Here is a 24,439-nt window from a genome sequence, read left to right as displayed (position 1 = left end):
TTGAACAGTGCAGGTGGAAGGTCATCCGGACCGGGAGCTCGGTGGCACTTGAGAGAACATATGCAGTCGTAAACCTCCGAGGCCGTAGGTGGTTCCACGTTCACCGTCCAGGGTTCTACTTCACCTGTGGGCTCTAAATGAGTGCCAGCTGGTGGCCACAACAGTTGTTCAAAGTATTCAGCCAACCGGTCGAGGCGTTCTTTATTCTAGATGGTCGCTCCATTCTGATGCTTGATAGCTTCATTCACAGGTGGTTTCCGGGGACCGGTCGCACGGATCAACTGAAATAATCTCCGGGCAAATAAATAAATAATCTCGACCTAATTGAGTCCCAGATGCACTGAGCCTGTCCACTTGTGCATTCATATCCCTGGCAACCACCACAATGTCTGAGCTTTTAGCTCGCCGCAGCAGGGCATTTCGGGCATCATAAAACCTATCTTTGACGGTGTTGGGGCGTAGGCAGACACGATAAACAGATATCTATCAGTCAATTGGAAAAAGTTTGGAACCGACTGAGAAGTCGTCGTTTCAAAAGAACTTGATAAACAATCAATAGTTTTTATTTGGGCAACGTTTCGCTTTTGACACAAAAGCTTCATCAGGCCAAGTGAGGAGGTCACCAAATTGGCCAGGTTATAAGGCAGACGGGGAACCAATCGTTAAGTCAGTCCTCTTCAGATTATCACACTAGATGAGTGTTGAGTGTCAATTACGGCTGTCGTCGGTTGGTGGCTTAGGTGGGGGGGGGTAAATTAATTCTGATCAGGTTTGGTTCGTTAATCTCCCACTTCAGGGTGCTTCAGTTGATGATTCACTTGGGTTGTCACTGGTAGATTTTCCCCGGTTTTTGTGGGGTCTTGAGTGCTCCGACAATTTAGTCCGAGGGCTTGAGGTCAGGTAGAATCCAGATGATGACCACTCTTCCTTCTGATGACCGCACACCAACACGTGTCAGCTCGACTGATCCAGAATCGTTCTCCACACGCTTGCCTGTTCCACACTTTCTATTCTGTGAACACTGGGATGCTTGGCGATTTCTACCGCCTCGACGATCAGTCTGTGTGACGTGGACCCTAGTCATCGCCTCAAAACCTCAACATTTTCTAAATCTCTTGTGTCCCGTGTCGAGTGCATGTTCCGCAATCGCCGAGTCTTTCAGTAACGCTTGATATTCATCTGCGTTTCTCGGCGGCCTGTTTATTTTTCTGCTATGCTTTCTGACTCTGATGTGTAGTTCCCTGGCCGTCTGTCTTATATAGACCTTGGTGCAGTCATTACACTTGATTTTGTAGACATAGCCCCTGGTTCTGTTTGCCGGGAGGCGATCCTGATGGAGCAGTTAGCTGAATCACTGTGCTTGAATCTTGAATTCTCGTTTCTGCGACACAGCACACATCAATGCCAAGCGAATCCAGTGTAAGTGCAAGAGCAGCTTGTTGTCCTACTTGTTTCAGAGTGCGGACATTGAAAGCGGCCACATAGACTGGGTGTCGAGGCTTGAAGACCGATTTGGAGATTCCTGAGGATGTCGGCGCCATATGACGAGCAGATACTGCATGCAAAACCGATGCATGACGAACGGACTCATTAGACCTAAGTGCTGGGCCTACAAGGAGAGAGTTATTAATGGGGTGGGGAGAGGGGGAAGAAAAAGTATGTGAAGGAGAAAGAAGGGAGGCGTCAGCAGTAGCCTGTCTTCGCCTACCCGCCCTACTGTATGCAACAAGGAAGGCGACCCGGTTGATGGCACCACGCGACGGCCGATGTGACATGAGAGTATTGGTACTTGTGAATATCATGGTTGTACGAGGGCTGGGGTATTGCCAGGGCGCCCACACCTAGACAAGAGAACGATTAGGGTCCTCAACCAAAGCCTTTGGCTCAAAAGCCTAACCGCAAGGCAGCGGTGTTTGGCGGGAAATGCAAATGCATTACCATTTCTATGGAACAAGTCACCACATATTCCAACCTCCAACTTGGAGGGCCAAGAGACTGTTCGTCAGACCTCTAACCATTGACCAACCTGGTATGAGAGACTCTGTGAGTGTCACGGAGACAATTCTAAGTATAGCTGAATGGATCGCTGAGATGCGCAAACCGTCACACCACGGTAAGGTCCAGTCTCTTCGGGACGGAACTACTTCACACATTGCATCTGTTCGTGAACGTTGCAGAATAGGTGGCTATCCTGGTGATTCACAAACAGGGTGGTAACGTCCACTGCGTATCCTTCAATAGACACGGGAGCAGTTGCAACGACCGCTTGCGATGAGGAAGCCATGACGATTTTGCCTCACCGGGCTGCGCGGACTATTTTATTGAACACTCAACCAATGAAAATGGGGAGCTAGCTGCTACTGAAAGCCTTTATAGTAGTGTAAATCTGACTATGAATAGCGCATCCGGACAGGAATGGAAAATCTGAAGGTTGTGGTAATGGTGATATTCGGTACTGTATACTTTAGTATCTAAAAACATCACCTCTGAGTGCGAGTTCTGGAAGTTGATGTTTTGGGTATTCACCTATTCACGGATTGATACACAGGAACGAGGCTTCTACCCAAGTTTCCCGGGTTGGTTTGGTTCCTGTCGTTCACCTGGAAGGCACAAACGAAAAAAGGCTGCAGCACTGTTCTTCAAGTTCTCAGCGCTGGACAGTAAGCTTTCCAGCCTGTGGATTCGCATAAGAAAGCGTCTAATAATGCTTTGAACCGCGTACTGGATTTAGCGTGGACAACCGTTGATGGAAGGTTATTCCACGAGCAACCACTCGAAATGAGAAAAAACTACTTGCGGATATTTTTTTCTCATTTCGAGAATGCATACTTTCATCTGATGAAAGTGTGCGCACTGAGCTTAGAAATCTTACCATGTCCTCGCCGTGTGTTAGCTGGATCAACATTAAAAAACTTGTTGGTCAAACCTTGTTCAAACAGGGCATAAGTAAGTGTAAGTCTCTTTGCGGTCGAGGTACTCCTGGGGAAAGAGATCCGGCCCTTGGCGAGACGCGTTTCATAGTCCACGGATTCAAAGCCTGCAACCATTTTCATAGCAGCTCGTTGGAGAGGCTCAATTGAGGTTACCTCCTTCTTGCGTCCCGAGTAGACAACTTGATTGGCATATTCAACAAGCACTCTGATGTAGGCCCCCATAGAGTATTTGGAAATCCATTGGTGTAGAGTAGACAATTGATTGGCATATTCAACAAGCACTCTGATGTAGGCCCCCATAGAGTATTTGGAAATCCATTGGTGTAATACGGAAGAAGGTGCCCCGAATTGTCCGCAGAACGGTGAATGTCTTTTGAGCCAACTTCTCATGGTGCAGTGCGAAGGACCTGTTTGATGAGAGCCAGATACCCAAATCCTTTTTGGCATCCATCCTTGTGATGTTTTCTGGTCCATTCTCATCATGCATGATGAAGGCGTTCGCTGAGTCCCCTCCGAATGACCTATGGGTGCACTTTTCGACATTCAGAGGAAGGTGCGTTTCCAGCGACCGTTGATTTGCAGCGTCTACATCCATTTGGAAAAACTAGCTTTTGAACTCCAGGATTTCAAGCCGTCTGCAAAACGTAGACGTGAAAGTCTGGAAGGTCATTGACGTAGATCAAAAACAGAAGTGGTCCCAAAACAGAGCTTTGAGGAACTCCAATAGGGACCGGCGCCGGAGAAGAGTTGTTCGAGCCTTATTTCATTCTGAATGTACTGTCTGATAGGAACGCCTCAATCCAATGTGGAATTTCCCCTTGAATCCCGAAAGACTCGAGTTTGTGGATCAGCGGGACGTGTCGGACTCGATCGAATGCTCTAAAGGAGTCAGAAAATATAGCATCCGATATGAATCCCTCGTCCTTAGCTTGGGCTAAGCTTTCCATAGATACGAGCATGTTCGTCACGCAAGGACGGTTTGGGAGGAATCCGCGTTGAATTGGGGATATCAAGTTGTTGGCAGCAAGGTTGATCTAGGATGCGTTCCATCACTTGCATGGTACGTTGGTGAGGCCTATAGCTGCCAGGCGTTGGTCGGTCAACAGTTTTGTAGATTGGCATGACAATCGCTTCCTTCCAAGCAGAGTAAAGGTCACCTTCGTCAAGCGACTGACGAAACACAGTCTCCTGGTGTGAATGACGTTTCTTTCAGGATCCTTGAATGAGCCTTGCCTGGCCCCAACGCGCAGAAAAGGTTTGTTTTGTGCAAGAGTTGACTAATTTCCTCTCCTGTGAAGACCATGTTGGTTAGAGACCGTTCGTAGTTACGCGTCGACAAGGTTGGGTGTCATGAGGTCACTGGGGTAGAATACATGCATGCATAATGTTCTCTATAGACTTCAGATACCACTATTGGGTCACTCGTCGGTTGCCCTTTCCTGTTCCTCAAGGTAGGGCGATCGAAATTGGTAGGGACCTGCGTTTTGGGCACTTCGCAAATAATTGTTGGTTTCGAGGTTTTTCAGGTATTCTGTTTACTGTCCCAGGATAACTGATGCTTGCATAGGTCACCTAATTGAGCAGTACCTGTTTATTTGCGTATGTGCGGTTCATAGTTTCACTTGGGCTGGGATACTGCCAGGGCGCCCACACCTAGACAGGAGGACGATTAGGGTCCTCAACCAAAGCCCTTGGCGTCTAATCGCAAGGCAGCGGTGTTTGGTGGGAAATGCAAATGCATTACCAGTTCTACGGAACAAGTCGCCACATGTTCCAACCTCCAACCTGGAGGGCCAGGAGACTGTTCGTCAGACCTCTAACCATTGACCAACCTGGTGTGAGAGACTGAGTGTCGCGGGACACTCCCCAATATAGCTCAAAAGGTGCGCAAACCGTCACACCACGGTAAGATCCAGTCTCTTCGTATGAAAAAGATCATGAAACGCTTGGGTGCTGTCGGCGCTACTCGCCTTCCAGGATAGGGACCGCGTGATCCTCACTGTGTCTCGTTGGAGGCACTACAAGATATGTCTGCCAACCGATGTCAGTGGCGTTCTTTTTGTCAGTTTCTATCCAGATCGCCTGAATGAGTGTTTGCAGGTATAGGCACCTCGGAATGAGTGGCGTAAGTTGGCATTAAGTCCCTTCCCAGTCCAACTTTACTCTTTTCTCTACAATAAGGCTTTCAAATAAATCATGGTTGTACGGCAGTGAAGCATCGGTGTTGAACACTGATGTCATGCTGTCGATGATGATGATGATGGTAGTACCTGTTCTGTTATAACTATGGCTCGTCTGTCTCTAATGTTACTTCACTTACTCGGTGATTAGATCGCGAATTTACTGACCGGGAGGTCCGTGGTTCGAACCCGACCTCTTCCTCTCCACTTCTCTTGTCTACGCTTGGGCAACCTAGCAGTATCTCAGTCCTCGTGCTTCCTTTTGGTGGCATAGCAGCGGGGCACCAAAAGGCGCCAGCTGAACGATTTTATTTTTTTTAAATTTCACTTCCAAATGATTAATAGGTGTGATGTTAACTTCTTGCAACTTATCTGAGTTGTCATTTGGTGACTGGTCATTCGCCGTTTAGCTGGTGTCACTGATGCTTTCTTTCACGCACTGGGCATAATCCAGACGTATAAACATTCCATTGCCTTTCATACATGTTTACCTATCCCCCTTTTACAGCATTCGCTTGTTTCTCTCAATGAAGCGAAAAATCAAATACGCAATGAGTTTCAAGTAATCGAATGTTGCTTCCGGGCCTCCAGATGTTTATGCTGCACGTCACTTCTACCTGTAACCCCTACAGATACCAGAAGGCAGTGGTTGCCAGCTGTAGTACTCCAGTCGATGACTGGCAGCAGTTTACTACCGGCTTCTTCAACGCCTTCAGATGAAACAACTGTCCAGTTTCCCACGTTCAGCATTGTTGATCCCCCTAAACTTCTTCCGATTCCGGCGGTTGCATCACCCTCTTCTACCTGTCATAGCCCCTTTCGCTGGGCTCTGGCCGTGCCGCTAGAAGCAACCTACACCTACCTACGGGAAGAGGAGCAGTGTGTATTTCATTTATCTGTGGAACCGCGTTGTGGAATTGCCAATAGTATCCCCATCAGTTGGGTAATGCCCCAATCTACCTTGGTAATTTCGTCGAAACGTAAACCAAATCCGGTTAGCCTCATAGCCTACACAACTACGGACATTTTACACCAGTCTATCTCCGAATTTCACATGCACATGGATATCAATGTGTTGCAAAATGGGGTGGTCCAGTGTCGTTTCACTTTAATGCAACCGGTTTGTGTATCTTTCTGTGATTTGTTACAAAGAGCTAGCTCATTGTCACGCCTGACTGTCGCTCCGATCTGGTCATCAATCGAGCCCGAAACCATCTATTCGCGGCACTGTCGCTGGCGTCTCCGGGCAGCTGCATTTCACCCGACTGGCTTCTTGGAATCACCCGCTTTGTCTACGCTTAGAACGTTCTTTCAGACAAAACTGCTACATCTTCCGTTCGAAATATTGCTGGACAAGACAGGACAGTGGCATTGGATTACAGCTGGACCGTTTGAAGGACTAGCGCTGTGTATTACGTATCCGGAGGAAGACAAAAGTGGGTCACTCATTCTCCAAGCTTTCTCAAGGTGTGTTGAGTATTTTTACAGCCATTGCTTTTCTGGTTTGTTTATATTTCTGAAGGCTCCCACGGAGCACCTGCCAATGGGAAACTCATTTAACTCATCCAAAACATGTTGGTTGAACGATGGCCAGGTGATCCAAGCACCGACAAATGTAACTTAGATAATTTGACCCCATGCACTAGAAGTCTTTCCTTAGCATTGCCCCGCTTTTTCCATTTCCGAGGAACTCTGTATATTAAAGTTCAACTAATGGAACACAAGCCAACTACTCCCTCCTTCCCTCATCCATTTCACGCCGTACTCCGACTAGTGTCATTGCAAAGTATATGTCCTAACCAGCGAGACCTATAATTGAGTCCGTCGCAGAAAAGTTCCTTTCTCCTAAAACCATCTTTCGGAACACTTCAGCATTTCTGATCCTTACAATGACCAGGAGAAAAAAGTGGGTCAGGGAGAGGACCTGGTGCCTGGCTGTCTCAAAGATTCTGAGTTCTCTACACCTATAAGTGCTCAATCAGATAATCTGTAAAGAAACCGATAGCACGAACGCCACCGACATCGGTCAGCTGCCATTTCTTGCCATATTTGGCCAAGCGTAGGCGGAGTCACGGGGACCCCATCCTGGAGGGCGTACAACACCAACAACTCTTCGTAATCTCTTTCAGACCCTTCTACCACCTCACGGTTCGTGCCATTCTGAAGGAGGCACGGAGAACAACCCTCGTCTCGGTAGACAATGTTTCGGTATACGTAGCGCATGGCCGTACCACGACAGTTGATGTCTCTGTTTTTTTCCTCGATTGAAGCGTCTTCTGCACAACCAAATACCCGTTTTCCAATTACCTCGATAGTGACCCAGCAGCGCTTCTGAAGCATCGGCGGTCAAAAACCTGAAAACACCTTGTATCGTCTGTCCTCAGAAGTCGCGTCTTGCAGCCGTCAAAAACGCCTGCTACAAGAGACCCTGAAGACCCATTGATATGCCTATTTGACGCCACAAGTGACGCGATTCCGTGATCGAAACGTGATTCCGGTTTTCGAGATTTCTGCATTGACTTTATGAGACACATTCCCGTCAGACGTAGTACAACAACCCAGGTGTGGGAAATTTTCCACAAGTGTAAGGGGCGCTTTTAGAGACTGCACGCTCTGAAGCATAAATTTGCACTTTGAAGGTGCACGGCGCGTGCCGAAGGATGGTACGATGGTGGTCAGTCTATTCAACAGGGCCTGTGCTTCGCCTTGGTCTTCAAAGATGAGGGCGATATCGTCTGCCCATTCAAAATATCGACATGCTCTCACCAGCAGCAGTTTGAATACCGAAATCTTGAAAACCTTTCAGCGTTCAATATCTGTGAAGTTAAAGAAGAATGAAGAGAACAGACGTCCTTTTCGGACACCACCTTTTGTAGAAAATTTTTGTAGAGCTCACCATACACTCTCACACGCCCAGAATTATTCGAATATAGGGATCGGACTATGTTCACAAATTTATTGGGGCATACCCTTTTGAGCAGGTGTGATTAACAGCATTGACCGATCGACAGAATCGAACGCGCCCTTGAAGTTGAGGAATACCGTGATTGTGGGTCGTCTGTACATACGGCTTTGCTGTATCATCTGACGGAATGTGAAGATGTGGTCAATGCAGCCTATAACCGGTTGAAATCCCGTTTGATGCTCACAGGATTTGTGTGCCGCCGCAAGAGGACGAAGAGCCAGTGACGCCAGAGGCCTTGTTACAACACCCTGTTACCAACACCCCTGTGGTTACCACATTAACTGCGAGCATCCATTTTGAAAACGGGCACTATTATCGACTCAGCCCAGGTATCTGGAAAGTTCTCTCTCTCTCCCAGACAGATATAAGTAGGCTAGACAGGCACTGACTAAAAAATTCGCCGCCATCCATGATTTGCGCAGGTGGAAGGTCGTCAGGACCAGGAGTATAATGACGCTTCATTAGGGATGCACACTCGGAGACTGTAGGAGTTCCATGTTCACAGCCCACCTTTCTGTTCATCATCGACAGCATAACATCAGTGTTCAACACCGATGCTTCACTGCCGTACAACCATGATTTATTTGGAAGCCTTATTTTGAAGAAAAGAATAAAGGTGGACGTGGAAGGGACTTAATGCTAGCTTACTATAATCATTCCGAGGCGTCTACACCTCCAGACACTCATTCAGGCAACCTGGATAGAAACTGACAATAAGAACGCCACCGACATCGGTTGGCAGACATATCTTGTAGTTTCTCCAACGAGACACAGTGAGGATCACGCGGCCCCCATCCTGGAAGGCGAGTAGCCCCGGCAGCACCCAAGCGTTTCCTGATGTCCTTCACACTCCTCTGCCAAGTCAACTTTTGGCCACCTCTCTTCTTCCGCCACTCTGGATTGGGCATGGAAAATAGCACTCACTCTCTTCAGCCAACGATGGTTCGGCATACGCAACGCATGTTGAAGTGGTAAACTTGAGTTTCACTCTTGCTATAGTTCACTAGCGATGCATATTTCCTGCTTTTTCAGTACTAGAACTCCAATTATCTGACAAGCGAGGCTACTACATCACTGTGCTGCATCCAACTTTCTTAATTCAAATCCTGTTACTACGTGTAGTCGATCAATAATCGCTCAGCAGCTTCTGGGCATTTGTGGGGCTTGCTGGACCGGATGTCGCGACAGGCGAGCCCATCGGTCGGCACAAATGGAATGCTTACTGATCGACGTTCCGGCCATAGGCGAGCCAGTCAGGTTGCCCAACCGTGAGCACGCTAGTCTGCTCGTGTTTGTCTGGGTCCTATTAAATTCCGGCGCGGTCGGGAATATCCGCAGTTAATGAGGTTTATTTAGGACAATTTGAGCTTCTTCACTTTATTCCTCGTGCAGGGACGGAAGTGAGAATGTCCGAAAGCGGGTGTTGTAAACACGTGTTTTCTAATTCGAGACAACCATAGCGGCAAACGAGCGTGTATACGAAACTACAGCACTGGCTCTTGTGTTGTATGTTCGTGAGACGAGACCTATGCGAGTAGAGCGAATGAGATATCTTCAGGTCTTCGGTGGTCATCTTTATCAAGCTTGCCTTCACTTACAGAGCGGATTGTCTGTCGAAAATTCCAAAATCTCACGTTACCAGCGAAATAGGAGTAAGCCACGTCACGTGACGAGTGGACGTTCCATCTTAGAAGTCATTACTCGAGGAGCCAGTCAGTGTGTGATTACTTGACGTGGATTGCGTGGCTGATGGATGAATAGCGCTAAATCCTGTCTAGATGCTCATCCGCTCCTGGTCGAATGGCTAAGTGTTCATCTACCATCCGGGAGTTCCCAGTAAGAATGAAACAACTGTACAGTGCTTCTCGACTTTTCATCACGGATGGCCTTCGTTTACAGGACGAAACGTCCATCGAAAAAATCCTCACCGTACTACGAGATGGTCATCGTCTCGGAAATGTGGTTGTCGACTTCCGGTGCCAAAGGTTCCTCCGCAACGAGACAGTTCAAACATGAATGTAGCAGATACCTCAATAGGGAAATACATCCACCATCAGAAGTTGTCTTGGTTTAGTCGTGTGTTACTAACACGGAATCATAGCCTGTGGAAAATAATGTTTTGTCTAGCACCAAGTGCCTTGGTCATAAATCATGGACGAAAAGTTTGGGTGCTTTTCAGGACGAGGTCCGCATTATTCTTCCTGCGCTTTGTTAGAGAGACACAGTCTGTGGTTGCTAACTGTCAGTTCGTATCCATATTTTCCGAATGAGTATTTGGAGGTGTAGATATTTCGATGTGATCGTAGTAGACTAACACAAGGGTTCCTTCCGTATCCCTTTCCGCAATGAAACTCCAACTATAGTTTCATAAAGGTTGCTGAAAACTCTCCGACGGCTCACGACCGGTTTCGCCTTTCTTGGGGCTCATCAGGTAGGCGCAGTCCCAGAGTTTCCGTCAACCTTGTGTTCTACATGAAACCGGTCGTGGGCTGTCGACGCGTTTTCAGCAACCTTGTGAGTAGCTGACTTTATAAAAATATACTGCGACATCCCGAATATCGTGCCAACTGAAACATGAGGTGGCCTGTGTGCAGTACATTCAGTTGTAGAATATCATAAACGAGGGATTCAGTTGAGTCTCTCGTGAAAACCAAATTGATTTGCAAATGAGTGTATTTCTCCAACTATAGTTATAATTTTTAGTGGTAATGCAGCGGAGTGTATATCTTTATTGCTCTTGATGTGCTGTTGACAATGTTATAAATGCAAACTGGTCAAGTTCATAATTACCTACGACGAATTGTGGACAGTATGCGAAGTAAATTCCATCTGTAATTTCGCGACGCCGCCATCCAACCCTGTTTGCCGAGCCTGATTTACCCCCCCCCCCAAACACATCCTCAGTACGGCCTTCTCTTCCAGAATTTCTCATGTTTGGTTCAAAAGTACAATCTGTAGTGACTCATTTTCTATTCTTTATTAACTCCAGTTACTGCAAACCTCTTGACAGAAAACACTTCCATTAGAGCTCGCAACATTTTTATAAGGTTGCTGAAAATTCGTCGACAGCCCACGACCGGTTTCGACCTTCTTGGGGCTCATCAGGTAGGCGCAGTCCCCGAGTTTCCGTCAACCTGATGTTCTACTTGAAACCAAATTAGTTCGCAACACCGACTTCCATCAGTGACAGCTGCTTTTGTAGTCGCTTCTAAGGAAAACCACCTCAGGGAAGTCTTCTTCGTTGTTACGTTCGATTTTCGACGGATTACGGTTCTGTATGAGCAATATGGCTGTAATTGCGTATAAACGATGTCTAACAAGCCAGTACTCCTGTATCTTTGCCGTCGATCGGGGTGCAGTTGGGAAGAAATGGTGCTGCAGTCTGATGTGGATATGATCTAGTTCAGCTGTAGCACTCTTCCGGTGCCTAGCTGCCATGCCACCCGAAGGAAGCAAGAGGGCTGGGATACTGCCAGGTTGCCCAAGCCTAGACAGGGGAAGTCGAGAGGTGGAGGTGGGATTCGAACCACGGATCTTCCGGTCAGTGAATTGGCGCTCCAACCACTTAGGACATCTCGCAGTAGTAGTGGACATGGTCGGAGCAGTTTTTGTATTAGAATGTTGCGTTCAAGCACTTTTCTCCTCGTGTTATAAACGTTTTCCACCACGTTCTTCATGGGCGTGTGGAAACACCACAAAAGTACCAACTGGTTTGGGCGCTGGTTGCATTTTTTTCTTAGTGGTAATATTGATGCAGGTCTAGGCTAAGTCGCGTACGATTTATAACTTTCTGTTCGTTTTCAAACAGACTTCAAGCTTATTTTTTCGTACCGTTTGTTTCCGTTGTTTGTCTTTGCAGTTCACAGTCACTGTTAGACCTGTTTAGAAGAGCCCTTGATGAATTCCCGGCTGATCAGATCCGGTTTGAGGCGCTTGATGGTACAGCTCTGGCTGCTAACCACGACAATCAACCCAACGGTCCAACTAACTCGGAACTTTCGCTGCTGACCGATTGTTTGTTGGCGGAAATCCAGTTCCTAACCAACCAACTAGAGACTGTGATTCGAGCTAGCATGCGGGAGCGTGTCCCACCAGTCTCCACTATACTGGAAGCTGGTGGAATCGGGGGATCTTTGGACCTGGCCTATCGTCTTACTGAGTGGCGCGATTTGGTGACACAATCGCACATGTTGCCGGTATCTCGACTGGATCCCAGTCCCCACTACAGTGACCTGTGTCGACGGACAGACCGCACACTGAAGCAGTTGTGTTGCCAGCGTACCCCCTGACGCAAGAGTCATTTGAACATGTTCTCTCTTCCGACCACCCAGATCTCCAGATGTTTATTTTTATATTCAAATACAATCGTATCATTGTTATTCTTGCCAACCCCTCTAAATTGCAGGGTTATTTAGCCTCGGGCATCTTCAACGGAAGCTTCGTGACACGTAATTATCTCATTAGGAAAGTTCCGAAAATGAGAAGAATGCTTTTAAGGCGTATAAATACTTTTCAAATAAACGCCAGTTGTTCGTTACACATGATCATGCGTAGAAGAGACGAGGCGAGGTGGCTCAGTGGTTAGAGCGCGAATTTACTGACCGGAAGGTCCGTGGTTCAAACCCGACCTCCGCCTCTCGACTTCCCCTACCTAGGCTTAGGCAGCTTGGCACTATCCCAGCCCTCGTGCTTCCTTCGAGTGGCCTGGCAGTTAGGCACCGATAGGGTGTTACAGATGAATGGTTTATTATTTGTTTTTTAGTCATCTTCCCAATTACGTTTAACACCAATACGTTTTGCCGGATGAGCCATCAGGGATTCCCTGACCTCTATAAAAAGAGCTGAGTGTAGACCGTCTGGTCCTTGTATCCCCTCTCTTTTCAGCAGGCATGTTTCGAATTTTATTTACTCTTTTACTGGCACTTAAGGTTTGCATTTCATTCGCTCGAATACACTGTGTTGCTGCAGGCCAGCCATCTAAGTATGCGGTCCGACTTTCCAATCGGTGTTTCCAGTTACTGAGCCGTCTGTTCACTTATCATTTCACTAACTAAATGGTATAGGGCATGGCTGTTTCTGGTTACGGAAACCTGTTCCATCTCCCGAGCTTTCGGTTTTCTTTAGACTTTCCACTATTTGACGTTTGAAGGATTTGTGTGCGCCGTCGTACTCGTTGCTTGCTGATATGGGTTTTCTGACATCGATCTGAACGATATTCAGCGGTCATTCGACCTCTAGCAAATCGAGTTCAGCTCTGCGGGTGAGTGCAACCCCCACACATTCCACGAGTTCTGAATCACTGGACACAGGAAGAGCGAGACCTAAAGCAATCGGACCTAGAACAGGGAGGCGTTCATGGGGGGGGTAAAGTTGTACCGTTTGAGAGTAGCAAGATGTTTTCTTCCTGCGACCAGCATGTCCATATTTACGAAGGCAGCGATGCTATGACGAAGAACAGGGTAGAAAAAGTCGGCTTTACAATCCACATACTGCGATCCGTTTACCATGACCGCCGCTGACTTATCCAATCTGATCGAAAAACAAACACGACTTTCCGTGAGCTTTTGCTGCCTCAAACGGATCTGCTGTAAGGAGTAGTATCATTCCGAATTCTATGGTAACATCGATTCCAAGCATGCTTCTGGGATACCGGTGGTCGAATCCTCCACCCGAACTGGCCAACTCTTGTATCCGTCCAACACACCGCAGATGGTCGCCTGATACCTTCGCGACCTAATAGTGTCGCCACAAGTGGCGCAAATTGGCAAAGGCACTGCCGTCTTGGAGTTTGTTTGTGTCGCACTAACCTCAGAGCTAATCTCTGACAAACCTGCCACAAAGTAACTCAATTACTAGTCTCTCCAAACTCTAGAGGAGAGCCCTTCACCGCATGGACGATTTCCTATTCTCCTGGATGTTTATTTTTCGTCTCAGGACTTTCGTGTCGCCCAAAACATCGTCCGCCTGAATGTTGTTTACCAGTGCCTCAGTATTGTACAACGGAATCGATCATTTGAAAGAAAATGGATTTGGGAAAAGGGAACCAAATTGTAAATGGTCGGTTCCCAATACTGGCCTGTCACAGGCGCAACAGGCTACATATCTCTACTAATCAGTTAGGCAATACCGGAACTCAAATGGTAACGCAGTATATCCAAGTATTGGGACGTCTGGGGACGCGCACGCACAAGTAACGCGATTCGCTTCGGACCTTCATTGGATTTGCAGAAATGCACAATACGAGCGAATTTCATCATTGCTGGCGAATTCTCGGACACTGTTTACTAGATACCCTTGTCGTTCCGGATATCGGAATGACTTCACTGTCTGATACCTCGAATAAATCACTTACCCTTGCCGTTCCGGATATCGGAATGGCTTCACTGTCTGATACACCTCGAATAAATCACAACGGTCATTGAGCTGTGGCATCTTTCGATCCCGTGCATGTCGAAGGCTGCCCAAGCCTAGAGAGAAGCGATCGAAAAGTCAGGGTAAGGTTCTGACCACGGATCCCCCTGGTCAGTGGTTTCGGGATTGGCAGTTGTTCATAGAGCCGAGCGCTCCGTACGTTTCACCGAGTTGAGATGACAATTAAATCTACGTGCTCTTCAACAAGCTCTCGCGTATTGTCGAGATAAAGACCGTCTAATTTTGCGGGTATCTGCTCAAAGTTGTAATCCCCGTAGATATCTTTTCCTCACGCCACGCTGGATTGTAGCTCAATGGTTAAGGCGCAAACTCACTGACCTGAGGATCCGTGTTTCGAACCCGAACTCTGCATCCCAACTGCTGCTGTTTAAAGGCAACCTGCTCAGCCCTTGTGCTTCCTTCGGATGGTGGCCTGACAGCCAGGCACCGGAAGGGTGTTACAGCTCAGGCGCCACCCCTGTACTTTCCATAGGGACAGAGAATGCAGCACAAGTCATACGCCTATAAAACTGTGTTGATTGCGCATCATTTGTGCACAAGTCAGAGCTCGAGTGGATTGCTGATGAGTGATGATATACAATAATAGTTCGGTGCCAAATAAATCAATAAAAAATAGCACAAATACACTTGGTTCTGCGCCGGCCGACGGCTTGTTGGCTGTTCGCAGTTGCCCGGGGCTTTGGACTCTGAAATCGCTGGGCGACGAAAGCAAACCAAAGCGAAAGGAAGTAAAACTTTGGAGTCGTTTGTGCATGTGTACAATACAGTGGTGGTAGCATATTATTGGCCCAGTGATATTCATGAATCACACGGGGGAGGCGAGTTTCAATTCGAACGATAGGATTTGATTGAAATGCTTAGCGGGTCGAAACTGCGCGCTTTAACTCGGTTTCCGTATGTATGCACTTGATGAGCCGTCCCACACGTACTGCTTGCTTCGTCCGTTCAAATGATCGGAATCCACGCTGTCAGATGTGGGGAGATCATCGTAGTCAGCGGCCAGCGCTGAAGCTGTTGTCTGGGATGCAGTACAACTCAGTCCGGGCGTTGAAGGACTTCGGTTCATATCAATCCACTGGTCGTCTTCGTTGGATTGTTGCGCCGTCTGCAACCACATGGCGGTGGAGTGGTCCGTAGTAGACGTTCTTCTTGGAGGCAATGTGGATTGTCCTGGTTGAATCGGATCCTGCGTTGTACCGATCACCGAGGCTCCCATGCGAGGCTGTGCACTGTGTACCATCCTGTTTGGGGTGAGGTGAAAGAAGGAATAACTACTTTAATGGAGACATTGTTACGATGATAAGTAATGATAACCGTTCAGATGACACGGAACTTTTCTACCGTGCAAACCGGAAGGGAACATCAAGTCTGCGTTGCTATCAGTGAAAGGAGGAAGGCCTTCGCTACCAACTGACCGGTTACAGACTATTGGACAGGGAAGCAAAACTCTCATATGCATCTTGTCTACAAAAACTGAACATCCATCTTCTCCTTGAACGCGTCTTCCTGAACTTTCCTGGATATTCATTGATTGTTTCTCAAATCGAAGTAAATGCTACAAAGCGACTCCACAAATTCCGTAATAGATCTCACTTTTCAGGGGGCACAACGCGGATTTACGAGAAAACATACTACTCGCATGCCTCCCACATCAGCAGTATCACCGTTAGATCAGGTTACCCAAGCATGGAGAGAATGCACTCAAAAGGCCAGAGTTGGGTTTGAACTACGGACCTTCCGGTCACTAGTCTGGTGCCTCAACCATTGCGCTTTTTATATCTTGAGGCGGTAGTATAAGATAACTTGAATGCTGACTGATGGCACCCATCCGTACGCGGAGGGACAACCAGAGGGTTACCAAAACGTTTCACAACTCTCACAGTTACCTTTGAGAACGAGTAGTTTGTTGTGAGGTCTTCGAGCTGCCCAGCGGTGCTGTGGAAATTGTGGTGCTTGAATTACGGCCACTGTCCGAACTGACTCCATCGACCGGCAGTCTCTGTGTTGTCTCGGACGCACTTAGTGTCCCAGGAGAGAGTGTGGGGTCAGAAATGAGGGACGGTCTTCTCCAGCGACTGTCATCGGAAGTGCCGAGGCTCGTCTGACTGACGAGTTGCGATTGCCTCATAAGTTCGTTATGCCATGCTCGAAGAAGTTGAATCCGTTCAGCCTCATTTGCCAGCAAACGAGCTTGAGCCTCTGCAAGCCGTGCCTGAGATGCGTCCAGTTCATCTCGAATGCTTGCCGGCACAATTGGACTTGCCTGCGCAATGAAAAGCATAGTGAGTGGAAGTTAGCGAATAATCCGGTGATAATGCAGTCCGAAAGAAGTAACCTAATTCGAAAGGCACAGAAGAAATGCATCATTCCGTAAGTAAGGTTTAGCGATGAATCGGAAGCGTGTAGAGAGTCACACTTTCCAAACGTCTTGGTTCTTTCAGACCACTTGGACCGCTTTCGGTAGCGAGAGAACTGGATGAAGACTGCCCAACGATATTTTTGTAGGGTTTCATAACTCGTAGGGTTCTAAATGCGTCCAGACATGTTTTGATGACCTGACTATCAGGTATTTATCATCCCCCCAAAGGTCACTATGTTAATAGAACAGGAGACCCGGTGAGCGGATCGTGCGTTCTTGGTAAGATAAACTGTCTGAAAGCGAATCAAGCAACCGAGGTTGTTATTCGGCGTGACCTCGGGGAGTGTTTCACATCAGTGAGTTTTATCAATTGTATAGGATGGCGACAATTTTCTGACAATTTCCTGGAAATTTGTAAACGTTGAAAACAGCGGAGCGTTCTTCGAGTCGACAAACACGCTCGTTTAATCTTGTTTTGAATTCATTGTGAACTTTTGAACTGCGATGATCACAACCAATCAAACTATCATCAGCATACCTGAACAAGCAATCAATCAATCGGCTTATCAGCTATAAACCGTAGGCACATTGGTTCCAGCTGCTAAAGTTTCGATAGCAGGAAAAAGTGAAAGTGGAATACAAAACCAAGCCTTGGAGGCGAAGGCATGCTCAGTTTGTTCGGAAATCGGGTAGCTACGCATTGAAGGCGAAAGCTTTGATGCACTCTGTGAGGCAGACGGTCTTCTGGCATGCCGAGTACGTGGCACAACCAGCGCAGCCTATGAAGCGGGAAAGTTCCTTCCTCCTAAGACCATTTGGCGTACCTCAGCATTACTAATGCGATGTTCTCACAAGACCTGACCAATGCTTCGGAGACACCTATGATCAAACACTGACATCTTCCGCATACTTGAACCGACAGAATGAATCAGAACAGACTAGAAGTGGGTGTACTAAAAACGGGGAGAATAGCACCTTGCAAAACGCCTGTTTGGGTTGGTAGTGATGGAGACTTTCGGCTACCCAGGTATAAAAACTGATCGTGTCGTGTATGAACTGGGCAATGTGACCGTCCATCCGGTGCGGATATCTTTCTCATGAAGGAACACGAGGAACTACAGACCGGACAAGTCAAAATGCCACCTACCTCAACCGGAAACAGACTTGGCCTCGCTGACCCGAGAACTCCAACGGAACGCACGCTGTCCGAGCCAGAAATATGATAAACCTGATTGTAGCCCTCCAGAACGGCATTTAGTGTGCTGCTGTGTCTCATTTCGTCGCCGGTGAAGGCCGAGTCCTGTCGATCTTCAGAATCTTCATGCTGCATCTGTTTCAGTCCGTTCGGGATAGCTCCTGCACTACTCTTTCTAGGAAGAATTTCTCTTCCCAAGTAAGTAATCGATGGAGGCCCCACATCGCTGACACCGTCGATCAACCGACGATCCACTTCAGCACGTGTGGACGGACGGAATTCACCAGGCGAGGCTGAGTTTTCCTCACTAATTTTCCGGCTATTCGGCTTGTTTCGAACCGCAACCAACAATGCCTCTGTGGTTGGACTGTTATTCAGGTTCACATATGTATGTCTTCCACCTTGATTTGACGAGCCTGTGAACGAATTCGACCGTAGTGGAGGGGCTTGAACTAATGGTGTCAGGTCTTTGTCAGCTTGTTTGACCGGCGAACTTGTTGTGGAACCAGAATAACACGAGGCGACTGAAGTGCCAGGCGAAGGATGGACGGCATAGAGAGGATTTGTTACAGTACACGTCAAACTCCCGCTCGTTTGAGATAGAGCAAGAGGCGAATCGCATTCCCCCAAATGGACGATAGTTGATGGCGTAGGATCACAGGGTGGCGGATTGTAACTGTAGAGTTCGTGACGTCCCAAGGACTGGTAACCCGAGGAGCTTGAATTGGCGGCTGTGTAAGCAAGACAAGTAGGAGGAACCGCACGATTTCTTGAAATGTGAACGAAGTTCGCAATTTGCGGGGCTTCGGGTTTTGGACTGAAAGCTTCGAGTGCGGTTGATTTGGGCTGAGAGTCAGTATCGATAGACCAAAGCGTACTGTCCTCAGAGGGGACCTTTGTCACGAGTCTTGATATTGTTCTTGTCTCCTCAATGCGGCCGTACTCGGGTCTCATCGGCGTACTTCTGGAGGATATGGTTTTTCCAACGACTGATGGTTCTGTCTGTAGAATAAAGTAGGGATGCAGGAGGGTATGGTCACCAAAAACGCACCATTAGCCAGACTATAGCCAATGTTAGTGAGCCACTCACGTAAATATGGACTGCAAAATCTCAGAGGGTTTCGAGTCGGTATCTAGCAGCGAATGTTATCCGACCTGGTAAAGGTCTGTCGTGAGTTTATCACATCAGACAACGTGTGAGCGCATACCTAACAAGGCTGGTCATAAACTTTTGGTGATCGATTTAATTCAGGATACTATGAGTCTAATATGGATTTCTTTCTGGAAGTCTATGCCGAGAAACACTGTGTACGCGCTTCATCCTTAGTGAGAATGCTGGTGACTACATAGTGGATGTAGAAAACGAAGCTTTCCTTCATTCACGTGACCACCTGGTCACGTGTTGACTGGCTGTTCAAATGATGCCACATCCTATCTAAGTGGGACCTAATCAAGCTGCTGATCAGTTGCTCGTGGCCGAACTATTTCATCTTCAGCTATCGACCAGGAGGGTACAAGTTTGGATTCGTGAGGTGCGAACTACTGGTGACAGGGACGAAAGAACAGTACAGTGTTTTTCAGCATAGATTGCGTCCACTTGCAGGACGAAATCTTCAGTGAACTTTCAGTGGAAATGGCGAGATGGCTCAAGTGGTTAGAGCACGAATTTACTGACCAGAAGGTCCGTGGTTCGAACCCGACATCTGCCTCTCGACTTCCCCTGTCTAGGCTGGGGCAACCTGGCAGTATCCCAGCCCTCGTGCTTCCTTCGGGTGGCATAGCAGCTAGGCACCGAAAGGGTGTTACAGCTGTACGATCTTTTCATCTCCACATAGTATCACCATACTATGAGATTTCTGTTCGTGTCAGCGTAATTTTTCAACTCATATCTTACCGTAGTCGATGTGACAACCTACATCATTAAGCACTGAAGCCGATTTATTTGATCATCTGGCTGTAGTTTCCAGAACCCCTGTGATTAACTTCTCCGTGGAAATTGCTGATGAGCGTACCAGATGCTATAGCTAACTATTTCTCATCTTTCATTCCCACCGAACCACATGAAGAAGCTATCGACTGACTGTTGAATAAGACAGTTTCGAGTATGCAAGAGTCTTCGACGCTCCCTTTCACTGCATCGAACAGGCCAAATCGCTCACCAGACCAGTTTTTCATTTCTGGTTATCCTGACCTGTCAGTCCATTGTGAAGTGAAGGTTCGACGATACATCGCACGGAATAACCGGATTCACCAGGGGGGAATCGTCCAGCAGTACAACCCTTTGGGTGCCTAGCTTCCCGTTATACTCGAAGGAAGAACGAGGAATGAGCCACTGCCAGATTGCTCAAGCCTAGACGGGAGCAGTTGAGATGCCGGAGCTGGGTTCAAACCACGGACCTTCCGGTCAATAACCAAGCTATCTGGAGCTAAGCAGAGGCAGGTAGTCCTATCACGTGATCCTTATAACGTTAAACCATAAGTTCAGTTAACTTTTGGTACTATTCCCGACCCATGCAACATTCCAGTCTGAAGTCATCTGTCAGGAAGGTATGAGATATCCTAAGAGAGTCCTCGCAACTGGTTAGTCTAGGCGTCACACCTTAGGTGAACTTCAGGGTGCTAGGAAGAGAACCTGTGCAACGTTGTCTCCAGAAGGCCTTGCGTAATATCATGAACTCACACATCCTGAAGAGGATAAGCGCTTTAAATCTAACGTCGAAAAATGAAAGGAGGTGCACAAATCGATTCACGTTGTTCAGCTCTCGCCATGCAACCAGGAGTTAGGGCGTGGGCTCCTCTCTGGGAAGTCCACTGTTCAAGTGCTCTTGGCTAAGCCCGGAAGACCGTACAGTATCTCAATGACCGTGTTTTCTTCGGGTTGCTTAACATCCAGACGTGGAAAGGATGCCACAACTGAACTTTTCCAAGCAAATCATGCTGCACAGTCTTATGACCAAAAAGAAAGCGAAAACGTGGAACTAATATTGGTTTACTGAAGGCATTCAAAAGTGTCTTTATCTCTAAACAGATACCACGTGACAGCCAATGCCACTGAATCTAGTCCTTGACTCTTGGATAATGAAGGCCCCCCAATCAAAACGTTTTCTTTGTTGAGCGCAACCCCCCGGGGATTGAGTTCTGACCCAAAGCAACTACCCCATTCAAGTATCGCCTTCCTGAAGGCGAGAGAAGCTTAAGCTAACTGGTGGTGGGCACATGAACAATTTATGTTTCGGATCGAAAAGTTGAACAGAAAGCTGGGTGAAACTGAATAGGAAGGCCCTCAAAGACTAGTGGAATGTTTGTTGTCTAAAAACTCACCGTCGTCATTGGGGTGATGGATACCAGGGGCTGTTGGCATTTCACGTTAACTGAGACCCGCATGTCCTTGTTGGATTCTCTCTCCGGCAATTCGATGATCACAGGTCTATGTTGCCGCTCGTCCTGCAGCATACTTTCCGCCAATCCTTCACTCGATCGATCAGAAGTCGTCGATACGCGCATTTCATAGCCATTACTTCTGTACTGAACTGATGTATGACCTTCTGGCTCAATCGGCTTCAAGCAACCGCTCGATCGCGATCGAACTGTCGAAACACGGTCAGTCTCCGGTGGTGGTGATGGGCTCGAACGGATCACAGGTGACATATTTCGTTCGGTCAGATGATTTCTAATCTGAACAGTGCCATTCTCCTGTTTTCGTGGGGCGGTCGAAACAGACCGCCACCAGTTTGGATCAGGGTCTGTACCTGTCTTTAGGAAATAATCGATTTCTTCCAGAATCGGTTTGAGAACAGTCACCTGAGAGAGCGGTTTCTAGAAAAGAGGAGAGGCCACATGTAAGTTGCAGGGAACACTTGCTTCTCGTAAATTGAACCGTCAAGTTGCGAACTAATGGAACAAACAGATGGAAAGAAATCATAAAACTGACTGTCCTCTGAGGTGAAAGTGTCACTCACATCTGTAGGGACCTTGCAAACAGCCTCTGAGAGCTGCATATGACACAATGCCAAGCATAGGGCCAGATCAATGTGCTCGCCGGATAACGCGGTACTGTCATACCCGTTGGATCCGACCATGGTGCTCGCAACAGCGCTCTTGAGGGGGAATGTGGGCAAAAGAATCGGGTCTCTAATCTGCCTGGAAAACTCTGTAGGAAATTGATATCCTATTCCGACGAGGGGCGATGGGGACTGCATTCTGTCGAACGTGATCGACGGAGGGTTGTTTAAGCTATGTATTCCAGTGGTTGGTAGGCCGGATATGCTGCGTGTCAAGATCTGCAAGAAGGAAGAGGGGGATGAGCATGTGTAGACATTGCCTCACTTGCCTGGCACTCTCGTAACAGTGACTGCTGGAGTGACTTACGGAGGATGAACTTGAGGTCGATTCGGGGCCTATGGGTCTCTGTCCCATTGGATCGTCTTTTCCATCCAATATATTCGTGAATCCTGTGTGATGAGATTGACTGCTAAAAACCCGGCTGGAATCTACGCTCGCCTTCTGATAGATATCTCGCTTAAACGTGTGCACAGGGTGAAGTTCACGGGAAACGGTCGGGCTTGGGGAAGAAATAGCTTCAAGAAAGCGTCGCATTGAAGGCAGCTGTTCGGTTACAAATGGATTCAAGAAAGACATGTATCCTTCTTTGGCACCAGAAAACACGCTGAAGTTGGCCAAGGATTGGATGGCTTTGGCTACCTGGAAAATAGTAGCGGACCGAGTGAAAGTAAGCACTTTACCCGATGAGAGAGATGAAAAAAGGCAAAACTTTGAGCGTCTCTTACCAGGGTGAATGCACGTAAGACACGCTGATCACTGGGGAATTCGGATATCAAGCCAAACAGTGAGGGAGACAGAATGGCCGGGCAAATGTAACGCAGGAAAAGACACGCCGATATGACATGTTCCGACATAGTGGCACTGGGGAGCGATCCATCAGACACACTGCCACCAGTTGGCGGAAATGCCGCATCCAGTTGTTGTCGAACAGAAGCGAACATCATACGCAACTTTCTGAAAAGTGAAAATAAACGGCAGTCCAAATTACTTAGCGAAAAGCTAGTCTTACAGGTACAGTGGGTACAAAATCAATGGAATAGTACTCTACACCTAATCTGTTAGAGCAGGGTCATGAGACCTCATCAAAACTTGACAGATTTCCAACTAGGCTGGCTTCCCTTCAATTTAATCCTCCCAAGGGATCTCGATTCTGCTATTTCTGGGGATGAACACAGTGAATAGGAAAACGGGCCCTGTGATGTTGTCACCTCACCGCCATTCAGCCATCCGGTCTCGATTGGTCAATTAAGAAATTTCCAAATTTGGAGTTGATATGTTGGGTGCTTTCAGCTCATGTGCATACAATCAGGCACGTTTCTCTCTTATGCATCGATGTCACTGTTCAACGGTGTATCATGCTAGCACGAACACAAACAGTTATTTTGCCGCTACTTCATGGCTCGTTTAAGTAAGGGACGCTGGATCCTTTGTAGTGCTCATCTTCAACATGTTCTAGTGTACCCTTCAACTTTTCGAAACTGCGTACAACTACTGAAATAAATCAAATGGTAATCTTTCAGTTGTAGCAGCACCATTTTGGTGCCCAGCTACCATGCCATCCGAGGGAATCACGACGGCTGAGATCCTGCCAGGTTGTCGCAGCCTAGACAGGAACAGTCGAGATGCCGAGGTTTGCTTCGAACCACATGCCTTTTGGTTAGTAAATTCGTGCCTTAACAACTGAGCTTATTACCAATGTATTATGTCGAGGCGTCGTCCAAACTGTGAAAGGATGGCAAACGGAGGCCAATTCGGTCCTCGTCGTGTCCGGTACTTGTGTTGGTTTTTTACGGTTAATTCGTTTGGGCTCCACGAAGCTGAAATACGCGAAGTTCAGTGTTTGTCGCAATACATACTGATCGAGACTATAGGCTCTGAACTCTTGAGACATCATTTAGCTGACTGAACGTCGTAGGTTTGGTGATCCACATATCGAGTTCGTTCGCCGAGTGTAGAAGATCCCGCAAGGCTGAGGGATAAAGAAATATCTGTTAGTTCGTCCTTTCCACTCTCAGATTAACTGGGTGAGTCACTGAAAAATTTACTAGCACTCAGCATAGATTAGCTTTACTTACTAGACAAACACTCCACTGAAAAGTACCCAACCTCCTCAAGTAACCATCCGAATCTACGAAGTTCGGAAGGACGAATAATTTACATGACGAGTGAACCTGTCATCTGAGAAGTCATCACTCGAAGATCCAGTCAACACGTGACGTGATGTGTATTCCGTGGTTGATGGATGAGTGACGCTATATTCTGTCCGGATGTCCCATACTGCTGATCAGTCGCTTGTGATCGTACGGTTCAACT

The 24,439-nt window shown here is 47.5% G+C and overlaps 2 protein-coding genes across 2 annotated transcripts in view; one reads left to right on the top strand and one right to left on the bottom strand.

Annotated features, from left to right (window-relative positions):
• Positions 1 to 5,662: 5,662 nt before the first annotated feature.
• Positions 5,663 to 12,367, top strand: T265_15344 (hypothetical protein; the record flags this gene model as incomplete). The annotated part of the gene is made up of 2 exons (XM_009177666.1): positions 5,663 to 6,580; positions 11,938 to 12,367. Coding segments are annotated over 2 exons (1,347 nt in total), but the record flags the coding sequence as incomplete, so codon positions are not given.
• Positions 12,368 to 15,013: 2,646 nt separating this feature from the next.
• The window catches only part of T265_11101 (hypothetical protein), a gene marked incomplete at both ends in the record, with an annotated part of 39,821 nt that continues 30,395 nt past the window's right edge, over positions 15,014 to 24,439 (bottom strand). The window contains 7 exons of the mRNA XM_009177664.1: positions 15,014 to 15,751; positions 16,397 to 16,773; positions 18,017 to 19,066; positions 21,386 to 21,865; positions 22,024 to 22,344; positions 22,433 to 22,765; positions 22,852 to 23,080. Of these exons, the coding sequence (XP_009175928.1) occupies positions 15,391 to 15,751; positions 16,397 to 16,773; positions 18,017 to 19,066; positions 21,386 to 21,865; positions 22,024 to 22,344; positions 22,433 to 22,765; positions 22,852 to 23,080 (3,151 nt within the window). The remainder of the gene's footprint in view (positions 15,752 to 16,396; positions 16,774 to 18,016; positions 19,067 to 21,385; positions 21,866 to 22,023; positions 22,345 to 22,432; positions 22,766 to 22,851; positions 23,081 to 24,439) is intronic.

This window comes from Opisthorchis viverrini (genome assembly GCF_000715545.1).
Source record: "Opisthorchis viverrini unplaced genomic scaffold opera_v5_448, whole genome shotgun sequence".
Taxonomy (NCBI): Eukaryota; Metazoa; Platyhelminthes; class Trematoda; order Opisthorchiida; family Opisthorchiidae; genus Opisthorchis; species Opisthorchis viverrini.
Note: the sequence above shows the minus strand (reverse complement) of the source record. Positions and strands in the feature narration are given on the sequence as shown.